Source organism: Lampris incognitus, chromosome 17 (assembly GCF_029633865.1).
Source record: "Lampris incognitus isolate fLamInc1 chromosome 17, fLamInc1.hap2, whole genome shotgun sequence".
NCBI lineage: Eukaryota > Metazoa > Chordata > Actinopteri > Lampriformes > Lampridae > Lampris > Lampris incognitus.
In genome coordinates this window covers 37,586,979-37,609,302 of record NC_079227.1, presented here as the reverse complement: position 1 = coordinate 37,609,302, position 22,324 = coordinate 37,586,979, and the positions used below count along the sequence as shown (strand labels likewise).

Here is a 22,324-nt window from a genome sequence, read left to right as displayed (position 1 = left end):
AGCCATAGTCCAGCCTCGGTGGGACACATGTCCTGGGCATGGCCCTCCCTCAGCTGTTACTGGGGACAGATATTTAATGTATTCTCACATATCTGTAAACAGACCATAACCCCTGATTTTCACACAGCCATCTTTGGCATACCGCCCCCTAACTGTAAGGTCACAACTTTGCAGGCAAATGCCCTCATTGCTGGCACGCAGACTGATCCTATTTAACCGGAAGTGGAATAAAGCTCCATCATTTTTGCAGTGGTTGAGGGAGGTGCTGTCCTTTCTACCTTTAGAAAAGCTCCGATATAAAATATGTGAAACCCGCAAAAACTTTACTTTGACCTGTAGTCCTTTCATAGACTTTATTGAAGGTTTTCCCTTTTATTGAATGCACTTTTTTTATTACCTGGTTGTAACGACAATACTTATAGATATATGTGTACAACTTTATATCGTCTTCAAAAACATGGTTATCATGTGGAATTGGAAGAAGAAATCCCTGCATAGTCCTTTTTTTCTTTCTTTGAGGCTTGGGGAGGAGGCGGGATTCCTACATGTTTCTTTTTGTTGTTGTTGTTGTGCATGTGTCTTGTATACCTGTTCCAAAAAAAACTTGAAAATTGGAAAATAAAGTTTTCCAAAAAAAAATCACTGTCCAGGAGAAGGAACGCCAGCCAGGATGACTGTCAGAACTGCCGGTCTGCATGGGCTAGCAGTTAGCTTAGCCTGTTCTTCCGCGTCCTGTCAGACCGCCCTCGGTGCTTCCTCTTCGGTCGCAGCTCCAGGCAGGGCCGTGGTCCCTGGGCCCACCGGACTCTTCAGACCAAGCTCTCCCAGCCGATCCAGCACCAGCTCTCCCAGCCATCAAACGTAGACGCAAACGTGGACAGACACCGCATGGATGGTAGTGGGTGAGGCCGCCACAGGCGTGAATTCGTGCCTCCATCTTCCCACTCCAGTACTGGGTGAGGCCCCTGCAAAGGCGAATTTGCTCCGCCATCTCCCCACACTGGAAGCGGTGAAGTGGAGAAAATGGAACGTCTCAAAAGAAATTGAAAGCGATGCGGCACTGACTGGTTTTCTCATTCGTTAAGTAGTAAAACAAACAATGATTACGAAGTCTGACCATAACAAAGGCGCAGGTGGGGCGAACAGCCGCTGCGTGCATACGTCACAGATTGTACCTTTAAAGGCAAACATAGAATACAGGAGATGAAGGAGAGAAGGTCCTGGCTGGATCCGCCCATCCCCCCCTCTAAAACAGCAGAAAGTGTGGTTTAAGAAAACCACTATGAAACTTTTGGTACACAGAAAAGCCAAAAAGTCCATATACAGGGTTCAAAATCAAATCCAATATAAAACAACCCAATCACATGAGGCAAGACCACAAGCACAAGCTGTTCTGTACACTTACTTTGTATATGAGTGAATGACAGACAGACACGAAGACACAGATGTTAGAGACATTCCCCACAACATATACTTAAGGGAATTAGGGCTCGAACCCCGTACCTTGTAACAGTCGACCATTACAGGGTACGGGGTTCGAGCCCTAATTCCCTTAATGGACAACAGGTAAAGACGAGTTTTGCAGTAGTTTTTACCTCTGAAGTGAATCTACCGATTATAACTCACAACCCCTCTACTTTCCACTGTCAAACCGTTGTTTGTGTTTCTGCTCACATTTTTTTCTCTTCTGTTGAGAATTAATGGCAAACCCGTCTGAGCAGTCCTCAAGACGAAACAAAATTCCATCGGCCATAACCAAATACATAGCAGGGTGGTACTGGAAAATTAATAAAAGAGGGGTGTTTCCCTTGACCCCGACATCCCAGTGCATCTCCACCCTTCACACACATCAACAAGCACATGCACACATAGACACTGTGCACTTGCATGCATGCATACACGTGTCTGTACAGACATGTACACACATTACATAGTCCAACTCTAACGCATGTAGAAGGGGAGGTCGATGTGTGAGTTTATGCAGCGTGTCCAGTGGTGGACCCTCAGCACCATCTCCCTGAGGAATGCTAACATGTGGTTTCTGTCCCATACACATGCTTTGCCACACTCTTGGCTCTTTCTCAGGACAACAGTCCCCCATCCTATGAGTTATTCCACACCACGGAGACCATACTGGTGTGGTGGACACCCCCACCACACTTCTAGAAACCATGCAAACCACCAGATTTCACCAGAGTCCCAGCCCTCTTGAAACTGTTAAACAGCAGGCAGCGGGCCATGTTTTCCTACCTCTAGAGTGGCTATCTGCGTCCCGTCCAAGTCAATCCTGAATGAGTAGAGGTGTTCGGGGCTGGGGTCCGGCACAACACTGCAGCCTTCCAGGGGCAAGGCTGGCTGGCTCACCTTGGTCTTGCCCTTATCCTGGTAAAACCACAGCTGTCCGTTCTTAATCAGACACCAGCGGGTCCGCCACTGACTGTTCACCAGCACATTGAGATAGCCTAACAAGGGGAAGGGTAGGAAAGAGTAGTTTGTTATAAACCTATGCATATTGGAACGTACGAGACTATTCTTTTAAGGAACATGCACCCATGAAATTTTAGAGGCAAGCCCAAGTTGAATTTCAACATCTCAAAGTTGTAAAAATCACAAGAAGACTCCAAGGCACTGTCTTAAAAATTAAAATGACTTATGTCATGGCATGGTCATATATAAGACCTATAAAAAAAATCCTGACAGGTTTCGGCCTCAAGCCTTCGCCTGGGAGACAAACAGATCCCATAGAACAAATGACCCTTTTCTAGTGGTATTACACCAACAGGAATCTTCCACTTGGGACATGATGTTGTGGCCTAGAGAAGGTCAAGACATAGAACAACTCCAGCAGATGGTGTCGTTTTGGCCCACAATATTTACCAAAGCTGAATAAAGAGGACACCTTCAGAGGTCTTGTGGAGTCCATGTCTCGACGGGTCAGAGAGGTTTTGGTGGGACAAGGGGGACCTGCACAATATGAGGCAGGTGGTTTCAATGTTTTGGCTGATTGGTGTATAACAACGCCATCATTGCGTCGTTTTGGCCCACAACATTTATCAAAGCTCAGTAAAGAGGAAACGATGGCAACGGTTACAAGAAAAAGGAATGTTTACAAGAAAGCAGTCGAATCCAAGTCCTCATTTAGGCCTGGGTATTTAGTAGCCTGTAATTTGTCAATCCAAGAGGCTTTCTGTTGGTTAAGTTTCTTTTATCTGTCACCTTTTCATATAGAAGATGGGATGTGGTCAATGCCAAAGGCTTATAAAGTGCTACTGTTATGGATGTCCAGATAGTGTCTGTCCATAGCGTAGTTTACATTCCCTGTTCAGATGGCGTATTTGTGTTCTGCTAAACTGTCCTGCAAACATGTTTGTGTTCTTCCAATGTAAAAGAGAGAGAGATGATATACTTTATTGATCCCTGTAGGGAAATTCCTCTCTTCATTTAACCCATCCTAGCTGTGTAGCTAGGAGCAGTGGGCAGCCGCCGTGCAGCACCCGGGGACCAACTCCAGTTCAACTTGCCATGCCTCGGTCAGGGGCACAGACAGGAGTATTAACCCTAACATGCATGTCTTTTTGATGGTGGGGGAAACCGGAGCACCTGGAGAAAACCCACCGCAGACTCGGGGAGAACATGCAAACTCCACACAGAGGACAACCTGGGATGACCCCCCAGGTTGGACAACCCTGGGGTTCGAACACAGGACCTTCTTTCTGTGAGGCAATAGCGCTAACCACTGTGCCACCAATACCCGATACCCGTTCAATGCTGTTCAAACAGACATGGAAAGCTTGTAGCTCTGCCTCTGACCAAAACAAACAGACATCATCCATGCAATTTCCCCACCACATAATGTGCTTTAGAAAACTATTCCTTTCATGGTTAAACACCATGTCTTTGTGACAATTACCCAGGAAACCTGCATAAGAAGGACTAGCAAGCCCCAATAGCACACTCCTTTGTCTGTTTAAATACTTCATCCTGAAAAAATAAAATATTATTAGTCAAAGTCTATTGTTTCAGTGACAATAAGAAATCAATGGGTGGCAGTTCAAATTCTGGCCAAGCACTTAAAAAGTGTCTGATTGCCGCTCGCCCTGTTTGTGTTCTATGGTTGTGTACACTGATTCAACATCCGTCGTCACTAGAAAAGTCTCTGTACCTATGGTTTCCAGATGCTTGATCTTTCTGAGCACACCAGTGGTGTCCTGAGCATAAGCAGGAAGTGAAGGTAAAAATGGCTTAATGAAACAATCCATATAGTTTGACACTGGTTCAGTGAGGCTGCCGATGCCTGAAATCACAGGCATAGGAGGGGGCTGTGGACCAGGATGAGTCAGAGGAAGAGGAGGGCATGAAGGGGAAGAAAGAAAACGGGAACCCAGTTACACATGGAGCAGAACCAGATTTGGACCGTGATCAACATACCTGGCAAGCCCCTGTCAGAGGAGAGCATTTTAGTACTCCCCAGAGGATTATCTTTTGCCCCGACCTACTCTGCAAAGGAATTTGATACAAAGGTTGACCTGTTTTGGTTTTCCAGGAATCTACACCTGAAGGCATGGTACAAGCAAAATCTCACAGTGTCTACAAGCGCCACAGACTCAGGCCAGAATGCCTCGCTTCACCTTAGACCACAGCTTAAACCAAAATCCACCTTCTGTCCCTTGGCTCTAAATGCTGCACTAAATTCATTTGTGTAAAAAGTTAATTTTGATATTGAAAATGTATTCAAGAAGAAAAGGGCACCAAAACGCTGCAGCCTTTCCTGTAATGAGCCTTGGAAGAATTATCAAACGATGATGAAATTGTCATCAAGAAATCAGACTGGGGGGGGGGACTATTGTAGTTTGGGGTATCCCAGGGCACTATTGTGGTTTGGGAGAGGATGTCCCTATCCCGGGGCACTATTGTGGTTTGGGATAGGGACACGTATGTCAAAGAGGCCCATCGTCACCTAAATAACACAGTTTTACCACCCTCTGACATATAATCCAACTGAATCTCTCAAAACAGAAGTAAGAGAGATGCTCATAGGGGCAAAAGAAAACGGTTGGATTTCTGAAGCTGAACTAAGAGTCCTATATAAGTCCGAAAATAAACAAACGTGTGATTAATCCCCCAGGTGGACCTGCGATTTCAGGCATTGACAGCCTCACTGAACCAGTGTCAAAGTACGTATATTGACAATTTCATTAAACCATTTTTACCTTCACTTCCTGCTTATGTCCAGGACACCACTGATGTGCTCAGCAAGATCAAGCAACTGAAAAACAGGCTCATAGACTTTTCCACCCTGTAGAACCTGATAATGTAATAAATTCCCAATAATGTAATAACCCCGATGATGTAATAAAAATCTGCTCTTGAGTCCATTGAAAATGCAATAAAACCTGATAATGTAATAACTTCCTGATAATGTAATAAAGTGCATTTCCCAACAATGTAATAAAGTTTTTACCAATAATGTAATAATGTGTTACATTAACGGGACGTTATTACATTATCAGGTTAGCCTTCATTTCCCTGGTCCTGATAATGTAATAATTCCCCAATATTGTAATATTTTAACAGCAGACCACCCATAAATGGATTCAAGTGGTGATGCTGTTTAAGCAACGCAAGCTCGAGAGGTCTAGCGCCACCGACAGGTCAAAGTTGGACGTGCATGAATGCGCTACTCTTCCTCAAAGCTACCTCCAAGCTACTTCCACACATGCTTTTTCTCAGTTGGATCATTTTATTACATTATCAGGAAGTTATTACATTATCAGGTTTTATTGCATTTTCAATGGCCTCAAGTGCATTTTTTATTACATTATCAGGGTTATTACATTATCAGGGTTATTACATTATCAGGGTTATTACATTACCAGGGTTATTACATTATCAGGGTTATTACATTATCGGGGATTTATTACATTATCAGGTTCTACACACCCACTATGATGTTGAATCATAGACAGAGGCGGACTTCACCATTAGGCAAAAGTCGGCAATTGCTTTCGGCCCCAAGCTACCAAAAGCCCCATAAAATGCCTCATAAACTTATGGTTAAGAAAGTTTTTCTCTAATTAATTACGTCTTTCTAAAAATCCATACGCTAAAATGGCATCAGAATGCTTAATTCAAGTGTCTCAGCTTTTGTTCGTTTGGGACGTCTGGAATCCGTCCCTTGGGGGGGTGGGGTGGGGTGAGGGGTCCTGTCACGGTTGTGTGGCCTGGGTCATCTAGACTCACCTGTTCCCCATTCCCTGACTGGCTCTCCAGCACTTACTATATGTATATTCCCCCTGGTTGCCCCGGGTCTTTGTCAGATCGTGTGTGGTATGTTACCTGTCGTCCCTGCTGCCTGAATCGACACTCCTGCTCTGTAAGTTTGTTTGCCTTTATATAAAGTGCACCATTGCACTTTTTCTTTCCTTTTATTCTTCTTGTATCGCAAACGGAAAACGACCCCGTGTTCTGTAACTACTCTGTACAAAGCAGAGAAGATGGATCACGTAAAAGCATCTAAAAATGATTATATGAAATGCTGTTAATGTGATTTCAAATAAAGGATAAAACGTAAGAGGGAAAATCCCATTCATTTTTAAGAGTTCCTTGGAATTTTTATGTCTACATATATCCCTATCCAAAGAGCACCTCACAAAACTCCACCCGAGTCTAAGAGGCGCTCCCACCCGAACGTGTTCTGATCTCTTGAAGTCGCTCTGAGCAGTTGGAGTATTACCAGAGGTTTCCAGTCCAACTCCTTACATGCAGGCAGTCACTATTCACTTTGAAAACAGCAGGAGCCAACACTGGTTTAGTTTACCGCAACCACTGGAAAAAACAACTGAAATAGGTCAATCTATTTGGGATCGAGCTCCCTTTTTTCTCCCCAATTGTACCGGCCAATTACACCACTCTTCCGAGCCGTCCCGGTCGCTGCTCCACCCCCCTCTGCTGATCCGGGGAGGGCTGCAGACTACTACACGCCTCCTCCAATACATGTGGAGTCACCAGCCCCTTCTTTTCACCTGACAGTGAGGGGCGTCACCGGGAGACTAGTGCGTGGGAGGATCACGCGATTCCCTCCAGTTCCCCCCGAGCAGGTGCCCCGACCGACCAGAGGAGGCGCTAGTGCAGCGAGCAGGACACACACCCACATCCACATCCGGCTTCCCACCCGCAGACACGGCCAGTTGTGTCTGTAGGGACGCCCGACCAAGCCGGAGGTATCACGGGGATTCGAACCGGCGATCCCCGTGTTGGGAGGCAACGGGATAGACCACTACGCTACCCGGACACCCTTACCCCTGTTACTATTAATCCCACCTAGTGAGGGTTGCAGCAGGGAAAAGGGAATAGGCCAGAAGATTAGCTGCACCAACAGTTGTGCAATACTCTCTGGACTGGGACGTTGTAAGTTTGATGTAGATTGTGTAGGTCTTTTGCTCACCTGAGGTGTCGACACATTTCTCCGGGCTCTCCATGGAGGAGGGCTTTTTTTTGCCGATGTTCATGAGGTTGCTGAGCTTGAGGCTTGCCCCGTATTTTTTCTTCACTGTAAAGGTAAGCGGTGGAGAACGAGGTTAGCAGAGGTTCGGCAAGTCAACAGAACCTGCAGCGAGGTGAGAGGTGACAAGACGGGTACCCAAACAACACCTGACATGAACATTTCACGACATAGCCTTGAATTCTGTACCGGTAAGCAAACTATTCTGTCGTTTAGTGATGGATGAGGGCTGTGTTGCAAGGGGTTACTGTGAAGTACGTCTCATAACCTGGGGAGGAGCTGCTCGAGTAAAGCCATCAGCGTGCAAGTTAAGCCAATAAACAGGGTGCAACCTACCATCTTTTGTGTCTGGGGTCTCCGCATGGCTGTCAGTGCTGCTGCCACTCTCTGAAGCTACCGAATGTCTCTCACTTAGGTCCCCCTGTGCATTTAAAACCACACTTAGAGCACTCGGCAAAATAAATGTACCTTGAAAGATCAATGTGAAACGCTGAATGTGGGTCAGTTGCTGCTACCAGGCCTTTTAGTTTATGCAAAGACAATTACAAGCCAGAACACCCCTGGTCCTGACCCATACACCAGAACGGTAAGTCCATCCATTATCTGAACCGCTTATCCTGCTCTCAGGGATGCTGGAGCCTATCCCAGCAGTCACTGGGCAGCAGGTGGGGAGACACCCTGGACAGGCCGCCAGGCCATCACAGGCACCTCCCCACACCCACACCCACACCTAGGGACAATTTAGTACGGCCGATTCACCTGACCTACATGTCTTTGGACTGTGGGAGGAAACCGGAGCCCCCGGAGGAAACCCACGCAGACACGGGGAGAACATGCAAACTCCACACAGAGGACGACCCGGGATGATCCCCAAGGTTGGACTACCCCGGGGCTTGAACCCAGGACCTTCTTGCTGTGAGGCGACAGCGCTAACTACTGCGCCACCGTGCCTCCTGAACGATAAGTGATACTGATAATTATTTTTTGCAAGTCCTACAAGACCTGTAAAATCCCAGTATATTTTTTACACCTCTTACACACAAAAATACATGCAAAAAGACACAATCCAATCTAACAGGCGTACACACGATGATGCACACACAGGAGTAAACACTTAGCAGTACTGGTGATTTTTTATTTTGAAGTACTGGTCGAGCATTTCTTTTAATATTGATATGACAACATGATGGGCGTTGTTCTTTACATACACACCTTAGTGCAGATTAGTCTGGGGGAGTCAAAGTGCTGGGGATCGCAGCTCTCAGCCGGTCTTGGACTGATCTCTTGGATGACCTGGTAAGACACAAAACATGCCAAGCACACTATTTATAAAAATTAGATAATTTAGCCGTGCAAGGAAAAGAGGCCAAGCTGGGGTGGGGTGCAGCATTTCATTCAGGACTTCAGGCAACACGTGTTTCTGCAACAGCAGCTGAGAAGACGTGAAGCGGTTCACTGACAGACTAACATCTAGTCTCATGTTCAGTTGAGAAGACCTGAAGTGGTTCACTGACAGACTAACATCTAGTCTCATGTTCAGTTGAGAAGACCTGAAGTGGTTCACTGACAGACTAAAATCTAGTCTCTTGTTCAGCTGAGAAGACATGAAGTGGTTCACTCACAGACTAACGTCTAGTCTCTTGTTCACCTGAGAAGACATGAAGTGGTTCACTGACAGACTAACGTCTAGTCTCTTGTTCACCTGAGAAGACATGAAGTGGTTCACTGACAGACTAACATCTAGTCTCATGTTCAGTTGAGAAGACCTGAAGTGGTTCACTGACAGACTAACATCTAGTCTCTTGTTCAGCTGAGAAGACATGAAGTGGTTCACGGACAGACTAACGTCTAGTCTCTTGTTCACCTGAGAAGACCTGAAGCGGTTCACTGACAGACTAACATCTAGTCTCTTGTTCAGCTGAGAAGACATGAAGTGGTTCACTGACAGACTAACGTCTAGTCTCTTGTTCACCTGAGAAGACATGAAGTGGTTCACTGACAGACTAACATCTAGTCTCTTGTTCAGCTGAGAAGACCTGAAGCGGTTCACTGACAGACTAACATCTAGTCTCTTGTTCAGCTGAGAAGACATGAAGTGGTTCACTGACAGACTAACGTCTAGTCTCTTGTTCAGCTGAGAAGATGTGAAGTGGTTCACTGACACACTAACATCTAGTCTCTTGTTCAGCTGCACCGTCCGCATAACTTCAGTGGAGTTGTGACCGCTACTCAAAAAATATCCGAGTTACTGCATCTCTGGGTTATCCTCAATCACGTGACTTCATGGACAACGAACAGCTCCGCCATGTTGGAGGACAGCTCGACCTTAGCAACCGCTGTTCACACTGACGTTCTCGTTGTCGGTCTGTGTTTACAAGAACGGAATTCTTTCTAAATGTATTTCTAGTTGTTCCCCTTATCCCACCCGATTAACCCAGTGGCATATGGCCGGAACTCTTGTGGAATATCTCCCCTGGCTCACGTTTCCACAGGAAGGAGATAGTCGTAACACCAGCTTCCTTCAAACTCGTGTCGGCTGCTCTCGCTATTTTACACGCTGAAGCCTCCTGGCATGGATTGCACCACCTTCAGGCCGCGAAGGAGGCGTAGGGAGAATGCTTTCGGTTGGTTGGCAGCAGGCACCCAGATGGGCCAGAGGGGTCGCTAGAGAACGACGTGTCCCCGAACACTACGCCGATCTACACCCACTATCCCTCGGGTAAGGGTGGCCTAATGAATGCCTCACCCCGTGGACGCTCTGGCCGTGACCGGTTACGGCGAGTCTGGGATACGAACCTCCCAGCCACGTGACGAGCGGACTGCAAGAACGACGGTTTAGTCCGCTCGGCCACCAGAGCGGCACAAGAACGACACTTGAAAATCGGACAAACGTATGGAAATAAAACATGGCGGTTGTGATCCACTCTCGAAAAACAGTTTGCAAAATACATTTCACAAAGTCCTGGCCTAACGGCACAAAGGGTCAGACTGGAACCAGGGAAACGGTGCAGAAATGAACCATTGTAAAATATGAACCACGAGAGCTGTTCTGTAAGAATCAAACCCTGAACCAGATTCCGTGACTCTGACTGTTTACAACACGTTTAGCGTCACAGTGACAGCAACACACCATACTGTGGACTGGAGCTGTCGTCCGCCAACATGGCGGACGTGTCGCCGTCACGTGATACGTGACGTAATATGAGAACGACCCATAAATACATGCAGTTTCCCTCAAACTGAGACAATCACACATTTATTTTGGGACTGCACCTTTTCCAGAAACCTTTGGAAGGAACTAAATGTTTTATCATGTCCAAAGTCTGTCATAACGTTTCCCTGAAATGGGAACATGTACTGTTTGGTTTCAATGACACAAATACTGGAAGTAACAATAACTTGTACTTAATAAATCTTGTTATTTTTTTCGTTTTTGCAAAATTTCACATCCATTTTTAAATAATAAACCATTCTTTCCACCTGTAATTATAGAAATTGAGAAATATGTCTCTACAATTTCCAGAAGCACAAACAGAAAATCAGTCAAAACATATGCTTGATTACATTATAACATTCTCCACTTAATGTACACTGTAAAGTTACTTACATTAATGTACACTGTAAAGTTACTTACATTAATGTGCACTGTAAAGTTACTTACATTAATGTGCACTGTAAAGTTACTTACATTAGTGTGCACCGTAAAGTTACTTACATTAATGTACACTGTAAAGTTAATTATATTAATGTACACTGTAAAGTTAATTACATTAATGTACACTGGAAAGTTACTTACATTAATGTACACTGGAAAGTTACTTATATTAATGTGCACTGTAAAGCTACTTACATTAATGTGTACTGTAAAGTTACTTACATTAATGTACACTGTAAAGTTACTTACATTAATGTACACTGGACAGTTACTTATATTAATGTACACTGTAAAGTTACTTACATTAATGTGCACTGTAAAGTTACTTACATTAATGTACACTGTAAAGTTACTTACATTAATGTACACTGGAAAGTTACTTATATTAATGTACACTGTAAAGTTACTTACATTAATGTACGCTGGAAAGTTACTTATATTAATGTACGCTGTAAAGTTACTTACATTAATGTACACTGTAAAGTTACTTATATTAATGTATACTGTAAAGTTAATTACATTAATGTATACTGTAAAGTTACTTACATCAATGTACACTGTAAAGTTACTTACGTTAATGTGCACTGTAAAGTTACTTATTAATGTACACTGTAAAGTTACTTATATTAATGTGCACTGTAAAGTTACTTACATTAATGTATATTGTAAAGTTACTTACATTAATGTGCACTGTAAAGTTACTTACATTAATGTACACTGTAAAGTTACTTACATTGATGTGCACTGTAAAGCTAGCCCCTGGCAGCAGTGCTTTGTTTTTGTTCAACATTATCATCATTGTGACTGTCGGTACCACAGTTCATTCATCTTCTTTACTTACTGCTGTGATGACCACGGCATGTGATGGTGTACAGGTATTTATAGTTGGTGGTCTGATGATATATATGTACAATGTTCCTGTATCGTTTGTATTCTTGTCAAAACAAAAAAGCTGTTTCCCCCATGGGCCTCCGGGTGGCGTAGCGGTCTATTCTGTTGCCTTCCAACACAGGATCTCGGGTTCGAATCCCCATGTTACCTCCGGCTTGGTCAGGCGTCTCTACAGACACAATTGGCTGTGTCTGTGGGTGGGAAGCCAGATGTGGGTATGTGTCCTGGTCGCTGCACTAGCGCCTCCTCTGGTCAGTCGGGGCGCCTGTTCGCAGGGGAGGGGGAACTGGGGGGAGTAGTGTGATCCTCCCACGCACCACGTCCCCCTGGAGAAACTTCTCACTGTCAGGGGAAAAGAAGGGGCTGGTGACTCCACATGTATGGGAGGAGGCATGTGGCAGTCTGCAGCCCTCCCCTGGATCAGCAGAGGGGGTGGAGCAGAGACCGGGACAGCGTGGGGTAATTGGCCAAGTACGACTGGGGAGAAAAAGGAGGGAAAAAAACCCCAAAACAAATAATTCTTTATTATGGTTCCAAGTGCTTGTCTGTGGGTCAGATTCCCAGCGAAATCTGATGAAACGATTTATGGCATGCAGATGTGCTACATGGCCACTATTGGAGATGCATTACCTCATCACTGAGCATCATCCAAACAGCTGTTTCTCCAAAACACCACATCGTTCACTGTTCTCTACAAAACACATACAGAGCTACCAGATGATGGATGCACATTTTCTGTGACAAGGCGATGCTTTTGCGAAATACAGCCGTCTCTTCTGGGAAACACTACTGCTTTTGTCCACAAGGGCACACGAAGTCATGCATCCATCCGTTATCCAAACCGCTTATCCTGCGCTCAGGGTCGTGGGGATGCTGGAGCCTGTCCCAGCAGTCATTGGGCGGCAGGTGGGGAGAGACCCTGGACAGACCACCAGGCCACCGGGCCGATCCACCTGACCTCCATGTCCTTGCACTGTGGGAGGAAACCCACGCAGACATGGGGAGAAGATGCAAACTCCACACAGAGGACGACCCCCAAAGTTGGACTACCCCGGGGCTCGAACCCAGGACCTTCTTGCTGTGAGGCGACCGCGCTGACCACTGTGGCCACCGTGCGCACAAAAAGTCAACAAAATCCCAAACTCCTCACAGCAGCTTTAGTGTCCAGCCAGGATATGATGTCAGTCATTTGTAACGTTAGCTACTCAACTGAAAATGTGCAGTCAACACTAGAGCCTGCTCCCGATTAAAAACCTAACACAATGATCATGCATTGTTCTATTAGCACACAACACAGCAGTCGTGCTTGGCCTCCATGATGCCATGTGTCCTGAATACAGCACAACATGGACTTGCTATGCAGACCACCAGCCCTTCCTTCTTTCCTCTACTACGACAGCTGAGAAGTGGTTGAGGTGTGCTGTTACAAGAGGGCCTCTGATGAAGTGGCTTACCTTCAACCACTGCTCCGTCTGCTCTTTGCTCTGCAGCCCCAGCACGATGGTCTCGCCTCCCACGGGGATAATCTTCAGCTTGTGCTCCTTCTTCCTCAGCTGCTTCTCCTTGTAGACCACGCTGCAGCCCACCAGGCTCACGTCCAACAGAGGGGTCTGCTCCTTGGAGCTCTTGTAAAACTGCAGAGACAGGTTTGAGTGGTTTTGCTGAGGAAGGAGAACCGAGTCTGCATCCGGAAGTATACGACAGCACTTTTAACCTGCATGGTTTTACAGGACAGAAGATGTGCAGCAGATTTTCTGTGCTTTCGTTTTTACGGACCAGTGGTTTGTGATGGCTAAACTTTTTGTACACGGATTTTAAAACGTTATTTTTTTATTTGGTTAGGTTTGTTTGCACACCTTAAAGCTTAATTTCAATAAAATGTTTTAACTCTCGTCATCATTTCATAAAACGTACCAACTCATTGACGGTGGAGATTTGGTTTAAAATTTTTTTTAAATACAATTGCAGAAATAAAATTATAAAAAAATAAATTAAAAATTATTAAAATATAAAAATAAAATTGTAACAGAAATACAATTATGTTCAGTTACAAATTATTTATATTGCTGGTAAAATAAAATGCTAAATTATGAGTCCTCCCTTGGAAAACTGATTATAATGTATAATTTCACTTAATATATCCATAATGCTGCTTTTATTTACGGTACCTTTTTTATGCATTATTTCAATGATTCAAAGGATGACTCTTAAAACAATTCGATTGCAGTTATACTCCGCACTCTAAACTGTGCAGTCTTGAATTTTTGTGGTGCGCTGAGCGTAAATTTCCAATGATGGCATCTCTTTGTGTTATTAGAAATAATATATGGAAGTCAGAATGTCAAACCTGGTGAGTTCATAATTTTTATGAGCTAATGGACTGCAGAAACATCTCTTTGTCCAGCCACTGACATTAATGTCAAAAGACTTTAGAGTCATTTAGCTCACCATCACGAATCTGACTGCATTCGGCAACATGTTCACATGTGCAGCATAAAATGTGTGCAGCATAAAATGCAGATCTATGTGTTGAATGGTTGGCAGGAATCGGTTAAAAATCTTATTTCCGCCTCCTCCCCTGATTTGGTGGCAAGGCTCATTTTCAATTTTACAGCATAGTGAAGTTCTTTGAGTGGCATTTTAAAAGCTACTACACATCACTAAGATGGCATGAAAAGCAAATGAAACAAAGTGAAAGAAAAGTTTGCCCATGCCAAAGCAAGCCACCATTTCCACTGTTATCGTCTCGATTCAATGGGTTACTTACCCTCTAAAACTGAACGGCTGAACGAAAACTGTGTAAAACGGCTGAACACGAGCTCTAAATGTATAGCAAAGCTAAATGTATTTAAATTTATTTAATTAATAAAAATGTATTCTAAATATTTAAAACAAACAATTATTTAATTAATTTATTACAGTTAATTTATTTAAATATATTTCTAAATGTATTTCATTTAAAAGTATTTAATTTATGTAAATGTATTTTAAATATTTACTTATTTAATCAATTTATTAAAAATTTAAATGTATTTCGAAATGCATTTCAAAGCTAAATGTATTTAAATGTATTTAATTTATGTACATTTTATTTTAGATATTCAAATGTTTAAAATATTTAATTAATTTATCAGAATTAATTTATTTCTCAATGTATTTCAAAGCTATCCAGCTCATTTAACGTCACATTTTCTGTACACACCAAATAAATACATTCAATACAAATACTTTATAAAGACATAATTTCTGTAAAGCAACTGTGCCCATCATAAAAGCCCTCTGAAAACATCCATTATTGATAAAAAAAAAAGTTTAAAAAAAATCCATTATGGCCATGGAGGACTTTTAATTCTGACAGCCCCTGCAGCCCTTCACCCACCAGGAGGCGCTGGTCTTTAACGACACACAGCTGTTTGGCCCACTGGCCCAGCCACTTCTTCCTCCACAGGAAAGCACAGATCCGCGCATCCTTCATCAGTTCGATGGACGCTTCTGCTGATGGCCACTGATGCTGCGCCGACTTCCCTCTGGTCACCTCCTCCTCGTCATACGACTCGTAGGAACTGCTCACCGCCTCACCATCGTCTAAGAAGCCGGAGAAAAACCGACGGGGTTCAGAAGTTATCGAGCGATGGAGAAATGGGGTGACATCAAAAGGCCAGACACATAAAGCTGGTTTCCTGTGGCATACTTTCTTTTTTCACCCCCCCCCCCACACACACACAGGCGATAACAAAGACTGAAAGAGCTCTACAAGATCTACAGGTCTAAAGAACAATAAAGAAAACAAAAAACAACAAAAAAAAGGAAGATTAAGAAAGATTCTGATGAGGAAAGAAATTATTCTCCACATTTTTCTTTGACTCTGTTTTAATAACTCGACCACATGCTAGCCAATGCAGCCTGTCAATATTATTATTATTTACATGTACTGTATTTCTGCTTTAATCACAAGGGCAGCAAGTCACCCATCACAACCTGAAGTGTTAAAAAACACGGCAACAGCAGAATAACACCAGCGCACAGACCTTTTATTAAAGCCACAGTAGGTAACTTTTCTGCTTCAGCTTATCTTCATGAAGTTAATGCTGACTGCAGTGTAATGGGCTATAGAATAATGGCACCGTCGGCGTTTGGATTGGTTCCCTATCCTTGCTATCACCGTGCAATTCCGTCTGCCACTGGGTACGCTCTCACAGGAAGATGAAGGCTCGATTTACGGCAACAAGAAAGTGCCTCAACCACTGCGCAACCAAAATAGGAAAAGGATAGCACTTTTGTTTATTTCCCGGTAGCTATTGGTAGCTATCCCTAGTAGAAGAAATGTTGGATGGTGGAACAAATAAAGTGACACTGGAAACTCTACCTGGCAAGAGAAAAAGACCCCATTGATGGAGGGGGCAACGAAGATGAAGAGGGAGCGTGATAGAAACAGAGGTAAAACAAGAGTGAACCTGTGGTATTGTGTGAGGAAGTTAGAAGCTGCAGAGAAGTATGTAGGAGTGGTGCAGGATATGTATCGGGGCAGTGTGACAGTGGGGAGGTGTGCGGTAGGAATGATGGCTGGGTTCAAGGGGGAGGTGGGAGTACATCAAGGATCGGCTCTGAGCCCTTTCTTGTTTGCAATGGTGAAGGACAGGTTGAAAGATGAGATCAGGCAGGAGTCTCAGTCGACTAAGACGTAAGTTAAGCAGAGCCTGGAGAGGTGGAGGTATGAGAGTCAGTAGGAGCAAGACGGAATACCTATGTGTGAATGAGAGGGAGGACGGTGGAATGGTGAGGATGCAAGGAGTAGACATAGCAAAGGTGAATGAGTTTAAATACTTGGGGTCAACTGTTCAACGTAACAGGGAGTGCAGAAGAGAGGTGAAGAAGAGGGTGCAGGCAGGGTGGAGAAGAGTGTCAGGGGTGATTTGCGACAGAAGGGTACCCGTAAGAGTGAAAGGGAAGGTTTACAAGATGGCAGTGAGACCAGCTATGCTGTACGGCTTGTAGACGGTGGCATGGACGAAAAGACAGGAGGAGGAGCTGGAGGTGGCAGAATTGAAGACGCTGAGATTTTCGCTGGGTGTGATGAAGATGGGCAGGGTTGGGAACGAGTATATTAAAGGGACAGCTCAGGTTGGACGGTTTGGAGAAAAAGCAAGCGAGGTGAGGTTAAGATGGTTTGGAACAAGTGCAGGGGAGAGATGCTGGGTATATTGGGAAGAGGACGTGAAGATGGAGCTGCCAGGCGAGAGTCCAGTCGAGTCAATTTCATTTGTATAGCCCAGTGTCACAAATTACACATTTTACAGCAACACAACATCCTGTCCTTAGACCCTCCCATTGGATAAGGAACAACAATAAGGAACAACAGGAAGGGAAGAAGGCCAAAGAAGGGCTGGGTATGGTGAGGGAGCACATGCATGTGGTTGGCATGACAGAAGGAAAACACAGAGGTCATGAAGAGATGGAAACAGATGACCTGCTGCGGCAACCCCTAACAGGAGCAGCCAACAGAATCAGGAGAAGAAGAAGAAGAAGAAGTAAATGTATGCACTTGCGTTGTCCCTCAAGTAACTTAAAGGGGGACGAGCCAGGGTGACACAGCGAGCTTACCGTTGGCTGTTTCCTCATACGGCTGGGCCTCCTCATAGTATCCCTCCACAGAGTCCATGCAGGTTGGAGCTGGGATCGAGGGCAAGGGGAAAGGCTCCCGGCCCACAAGACTCTGAAATACAGAGGAGGAGGAGAGGGAGGGTTATGCCTCTAGGACACGTCTACCTTCATTCCAACGTCATGCCGTTAGACCATCGCCAGTGACATGACTGTTACTTCAAGGGACTACAAAGATAAAACAACTCTACAGGGACAGCTTCATGAGAACAGTATACAGTAGAACGTGATGAGAGATGCAGGATGTGAGATAGAAAGGATAGGCCAGTTTAAGAACATTAAAGTAGACCTTAAAATGCCTCATTAAAATGTTTCTTTTTTAAAAAAATATTGATTATCTTCAACTCAACAGGTTAGTTTTCAGTTGGCAAAAAAAATACATTTTTGGCAAGAGAGCAACTCAAGATTCAGACAGGTCAACAAAACAAATATTTCAGTGTTATCTGGGGAAAATAATCCGGGAAGTTTTGAGTGAACGAGAGCGAAAGCAGTGCGAGAAAGAGCCGCACAGCCTTGAAATAACCAAGTCCAACACAGCACTGATACATTTAGATGGACTCGCCTTCCATAATCTGAATAAATGTTTTAAAATGCTTTCGGGGTGACGTCTCAAGAGCTTATTTATCCATCCACCCATTATCCTAAGTAGGGTGGCGGGCATGCTGGACCCTTCCCAGCAGTCGTTGGGCGGCAGGTAGGGAGAAACCCTGGACAGGCCGCCAGACCATCACAGGGCCGACACATTCACACCGAGGGACAATTTAGTATGGCCAAGTCACCTGACCTACATGTCTTTGGACTGTTGGAGGAAACCCCCAAGGGACGACCCCCAAGGTTGGACTACCCCGGGGTTCGAACCCAAGACCTTGCTTATTTATGACCAAGCAAGACCAAGCTTGTTTATGTCAAATGGGATTCAATTGGGACCTACATGATCTGTCAAATGCATCTTGATATGACATAAATATGGAGATAAACAGGCTCTGGAAGTATTGCCTTTCAGTAAGAGGGACCATTCTCACCTGCTAGTCATACACTGCAACACAACACTCTAATATCCCCAACACTTAGCCCAATCATATCCTAACCCTTAGCATACTGTTGTGGTCAGTAACCTTGAAAGAATCTCTTTTCACAGACAAATCAGATTCACATGGCCCCATTCATAAAACAGGTAAATCAAGCTGTCGGTTGCAAGTAGAAAAAGGGCTGAATAGTAGACACCGGTGGGAATGGTAAATACAGGCGCAATCATAACAGCGACGTCTGTCGCCAATTCATATCCATAGCAACGTGCCACCCGGATTTCACATGAAGTTTTAAGACAGGCCTTGAAAAGTCAAGTTTTTAGGCCTTGAAGGAGGTAAGCACGTTTGTAGCTCTGATGGACCTAGGACCTTTGGAGCTGGCATTCGTAGTTTACCAGAGGTGGCACAAAGAGGTTTAGCAGGAGTGTTCATGTTAATGTGGATGTGAAGGTAAGTCAGTGCAATTACTTGCGTTACCTGGAACGCCAATGCAAGAGATTTGACCTTTGTGCAGGCAGCAACAGGTAGCTAGCATAAAGACACAAAGAGAGGGGATACATCAAGGCGGTTGGAAAACCAAGTGTGCATCGTCATTTTGGATTTTTTTTTTTTGCAGATTGGACTGAACGGGTAGCGAACTCCATTGTGTTAAGAGTAGTGGAATCGCTGGGGGTCCAACAGGGGGCAGGGAGGATGTAGACATGTGTTACGGTCACTCCTTGGGAATGCAATTCTTACATATTCTCTGGCACTTTCCCCCCACTAATAACCGATATAAGGAAGCACATTTCCACTTCCATACCGATACAGTACCTTTCAGTAATTTTACATTTGCAAACAACCTCTCTTTTTGCCCTCTGTTACCATAAATGTCATCTTTTCGAATGAAATTGGAGCCCTCCAAGGCAGGCCGCCCTAAGCCCAGGCAGTCACCCGAACCTGGCCTCCTGGAAGCACAGGATGCTAATGCAGCTCTGCTGCATAGCATTAAGCAGATGATGGACGACCCGTGAGCAGAAATAGCCGATGATTTCAACCCGCTAATCTCAGAGACGGTTAGAAGAGTAATAACAACTGCTCTGGAGCCACTTGAACATCAACTTTCTTCACACTGGCAGACTATCAAAGGTGCTGGAGGAGTCAGCTACCAACCAGGACAACCAGCTAGCCGGTGTCTGAGCCACAGTCAGCACACTAAATGCTGCAGTCGATTCCCTATGCTAGGAGTGTGAGGACATGGAGGGGCAAGCAAGATAGAACAACATTTGCTTGCTGGGTCTGCCTGAGGGATTGCAGGGTCCTCGCCTCAATGGATTTTACGGCCCAGCTACTGCAAGACCTACTCGGACTTGATGAGAAGCCTATCCTGGACTGAGCTCACCGCACGTTGCGCACCAAGCCGACAGATGGAGAGCAACCTTGCCCAACGGTCATCAAAGTAAACCCATTTCAGGTCAGAAACCATGTTTTACGTTGAGGCGAAGAGACTCCCCCCATCATACGGGGGTAGAAAGAGCTCCATCTGCTGTATTTGCTAAGGTGATGAAGGAGCTGTATTCATGTCGTAACATCGTGTTTGGCCTTCGTTGGGGTGTCTGGGTGGCGTAGCGGTCTATTCCGTTGCCCGCTAACACAGGTATGGCCGGTTTGAATCCCCATGTTACCTCCGGCTTGGTCGGGGGTCTCTACAGACAAAATGGGCTGTGTCTGCGGTTGGGAAGCCGGATGTGGGTATGTGTCCTGATCGCTGCGCTAGCGCCTCCTCTGGTCGGTCAGGGCGCCTGTTCAGGGGGGAGGGGAGAATAGCGTGATCCTCCCATGTGCTACATCCCCCTGGTGAAACTCCTCACTGTCAGGTGAAAAGAAGCGGCTGGCGACTCCACATGTATGGGAGTAGGCACGTGGTAGTCCGCAGCCCTCCCCGGATCGGCAGAAGGAGTGGAGCAGCGACCGGGACATCTCGGAAGAGCGGGGTGATTGGTCAAGTACACCTGGGGGGGAGGGGGGGGTGCAAAAGTTTGGGCTTCTTTACTGCCCGGTAATTCATATCATGCTGCCTGGTGGTCAAACCCACACATTTAACGAGCTGGAGCTGGCGATGGATTTCAAGGAGAAGAACTTGAAAAATGGTGTTAATCCAGATACCGTCTAATGGGGCTGGCGCCTTTGGTCGCCATGGCAACAGTGAACGTTCATCTTTCACTATGGGTGAACAGGTGTAGGATTTTCTTTTTTTCCGAGAGGACAGTCAGTTTGAGCTGCTATTTGACTTGTTAGACCTTGTAAAGTGATCTCTCGAGTGTTGGGGGGAAGCCATCACTATGGCCTGCACAGTGTTTTAGTGCCTTTATGCATAAGTGCAACGTTGCATTCCAGGGAACGCCAAGAGTAGCTGCAGTCACTAAGTACTTTATTTTGGGGGATTTGTGCTAGCAACCCATTTAGTGTGGGGGTGCTTCTGCCAGGGGTTTAAGTGTTCTTTCCTTTAAGTGTCATAGGGCCTTTTTGGCTTTGTCTGCTAGTTGTTTCTTTCTATTTTTGCTTTTTTTGCCGCACCTCGCCATTCATCACCTATAATTTCCCCTTATAGCCAATTACTTATTATGATTATTTATATATTGTGGTGACCCACAGCTATATAACGGGAGACATTCACCTAAGAGGACGGTGTACCTTTAAGGGAAGAGGCGAGGGGTCAGATAATGCACTTCCGCTTCCGGTTCACAGTTCAGTGTCGTTGTCGAATGTACGACATGCTAAGTTGGAGCTAGTAAACTACCTCGACTACGTCTACTCTCACGTCTCCTGTCTCGTTGTTTTCTAAATCCACAATATTGTGATTATTTATAAATACTTATTATTTATTGATACTTATTATTTACTGTTATTAATACTTATTATATATGTATATTATTATTCATTACTATAGGGTGGGGCAGTGGCTAGCGGGGTCGCCTCACAGTAAGAAGGTCCTGGGTTCGAGCCCCACAGTAGTCCAACCTCAGGGGTCATCCTGGGTCATCTTGTGTGGAGTTTGCATGTTCTCCCCGTGTCTGTGTGGGTTTCCTCCGGGGGCTCCGGTTTCCTCCCACAGTCCAAAGACATGTAGGTCAGGTGAACCGGCCGTACTACATTGTCCCTAGGTATGAGTGTGTATGTGGACCCTGTATGATGGTCTGGTGGCCTGTCCAGGGTGTCTCCCCGCCTGCCGCCCAATGACTGCTGGGATAGGCTCCAGCATCCCCGCCACCCTGACAGCAGGATAAGCGGTTCAGAAAATGGATGGATTATTTAATATCATTATTATTTATATCCAAATATTGCCCAATGTAGCGCCATACTGACAGGGGGCGATATTAAATTTTCTAGCCTCAACAGCAAAGGTTTGAGCAACCCTATCAAATGGAGTAAGAGCTTACATCGTCTACGTCACCTGGGAGCCCAGATTATGTAGTTAGAAGAATCTCGTCGTGAATCTCCGGACCAAATTCAGTTGAGGAGAGGTTGGGCAGATCAGATCTCCTCCTTCCCTTTTCCTACTACATGTCTCCCTGATCGGCGAGCAACGTCATCAGGCCCCTGCCGGTCTGG

At 45.1% G+C, this 22,324-nt stretch overlaps 1 protein-coding gene across 2 annotated transcripts in view; it reads right to left on the bottom strand.

Moving 5' to 3' along the window:
- afap1l2 (actin filament associated protein 1-like 2) overlaps positions 1-22,324 on the bottom strand; it is a 138,475-nt gene that overhangs the window by 18,290 nt on the left and 97,861 nt on the right. For both annotated transcript variants that reach the window (XM_056297008.1, XM_056297009.1), the window contains 7 exons: positions 17,649-17,760; positions 15,427-15,632; positions 13,502-13,681; positions 8,714-8,794; positions 7,838-7,922; positions 7,445-7,549; positions 2,251-2,462 (listed from right to left, as the gene is read on the bottom strand). In XM_056297008.1, coding sequence (XP_056152983.1) covers positions 2,251-2,462; positions 7,445-7,549; positions 7,838-7,922; positions 8,714-8,794; positions 13,502-13,681; positions 15,427-15,632; positions 17,649-17,760 — 981 coding nt within the window. The remainder of the gene's footprint in view (positions 1-2,250; positions 2,463-7,444; positions 7,550-7,837; positions 7,923-8,713; positions 8,795-13,501; positions 13,682-15,426; positions 15,633-17,648; positions 17,761-22,324) is intronic.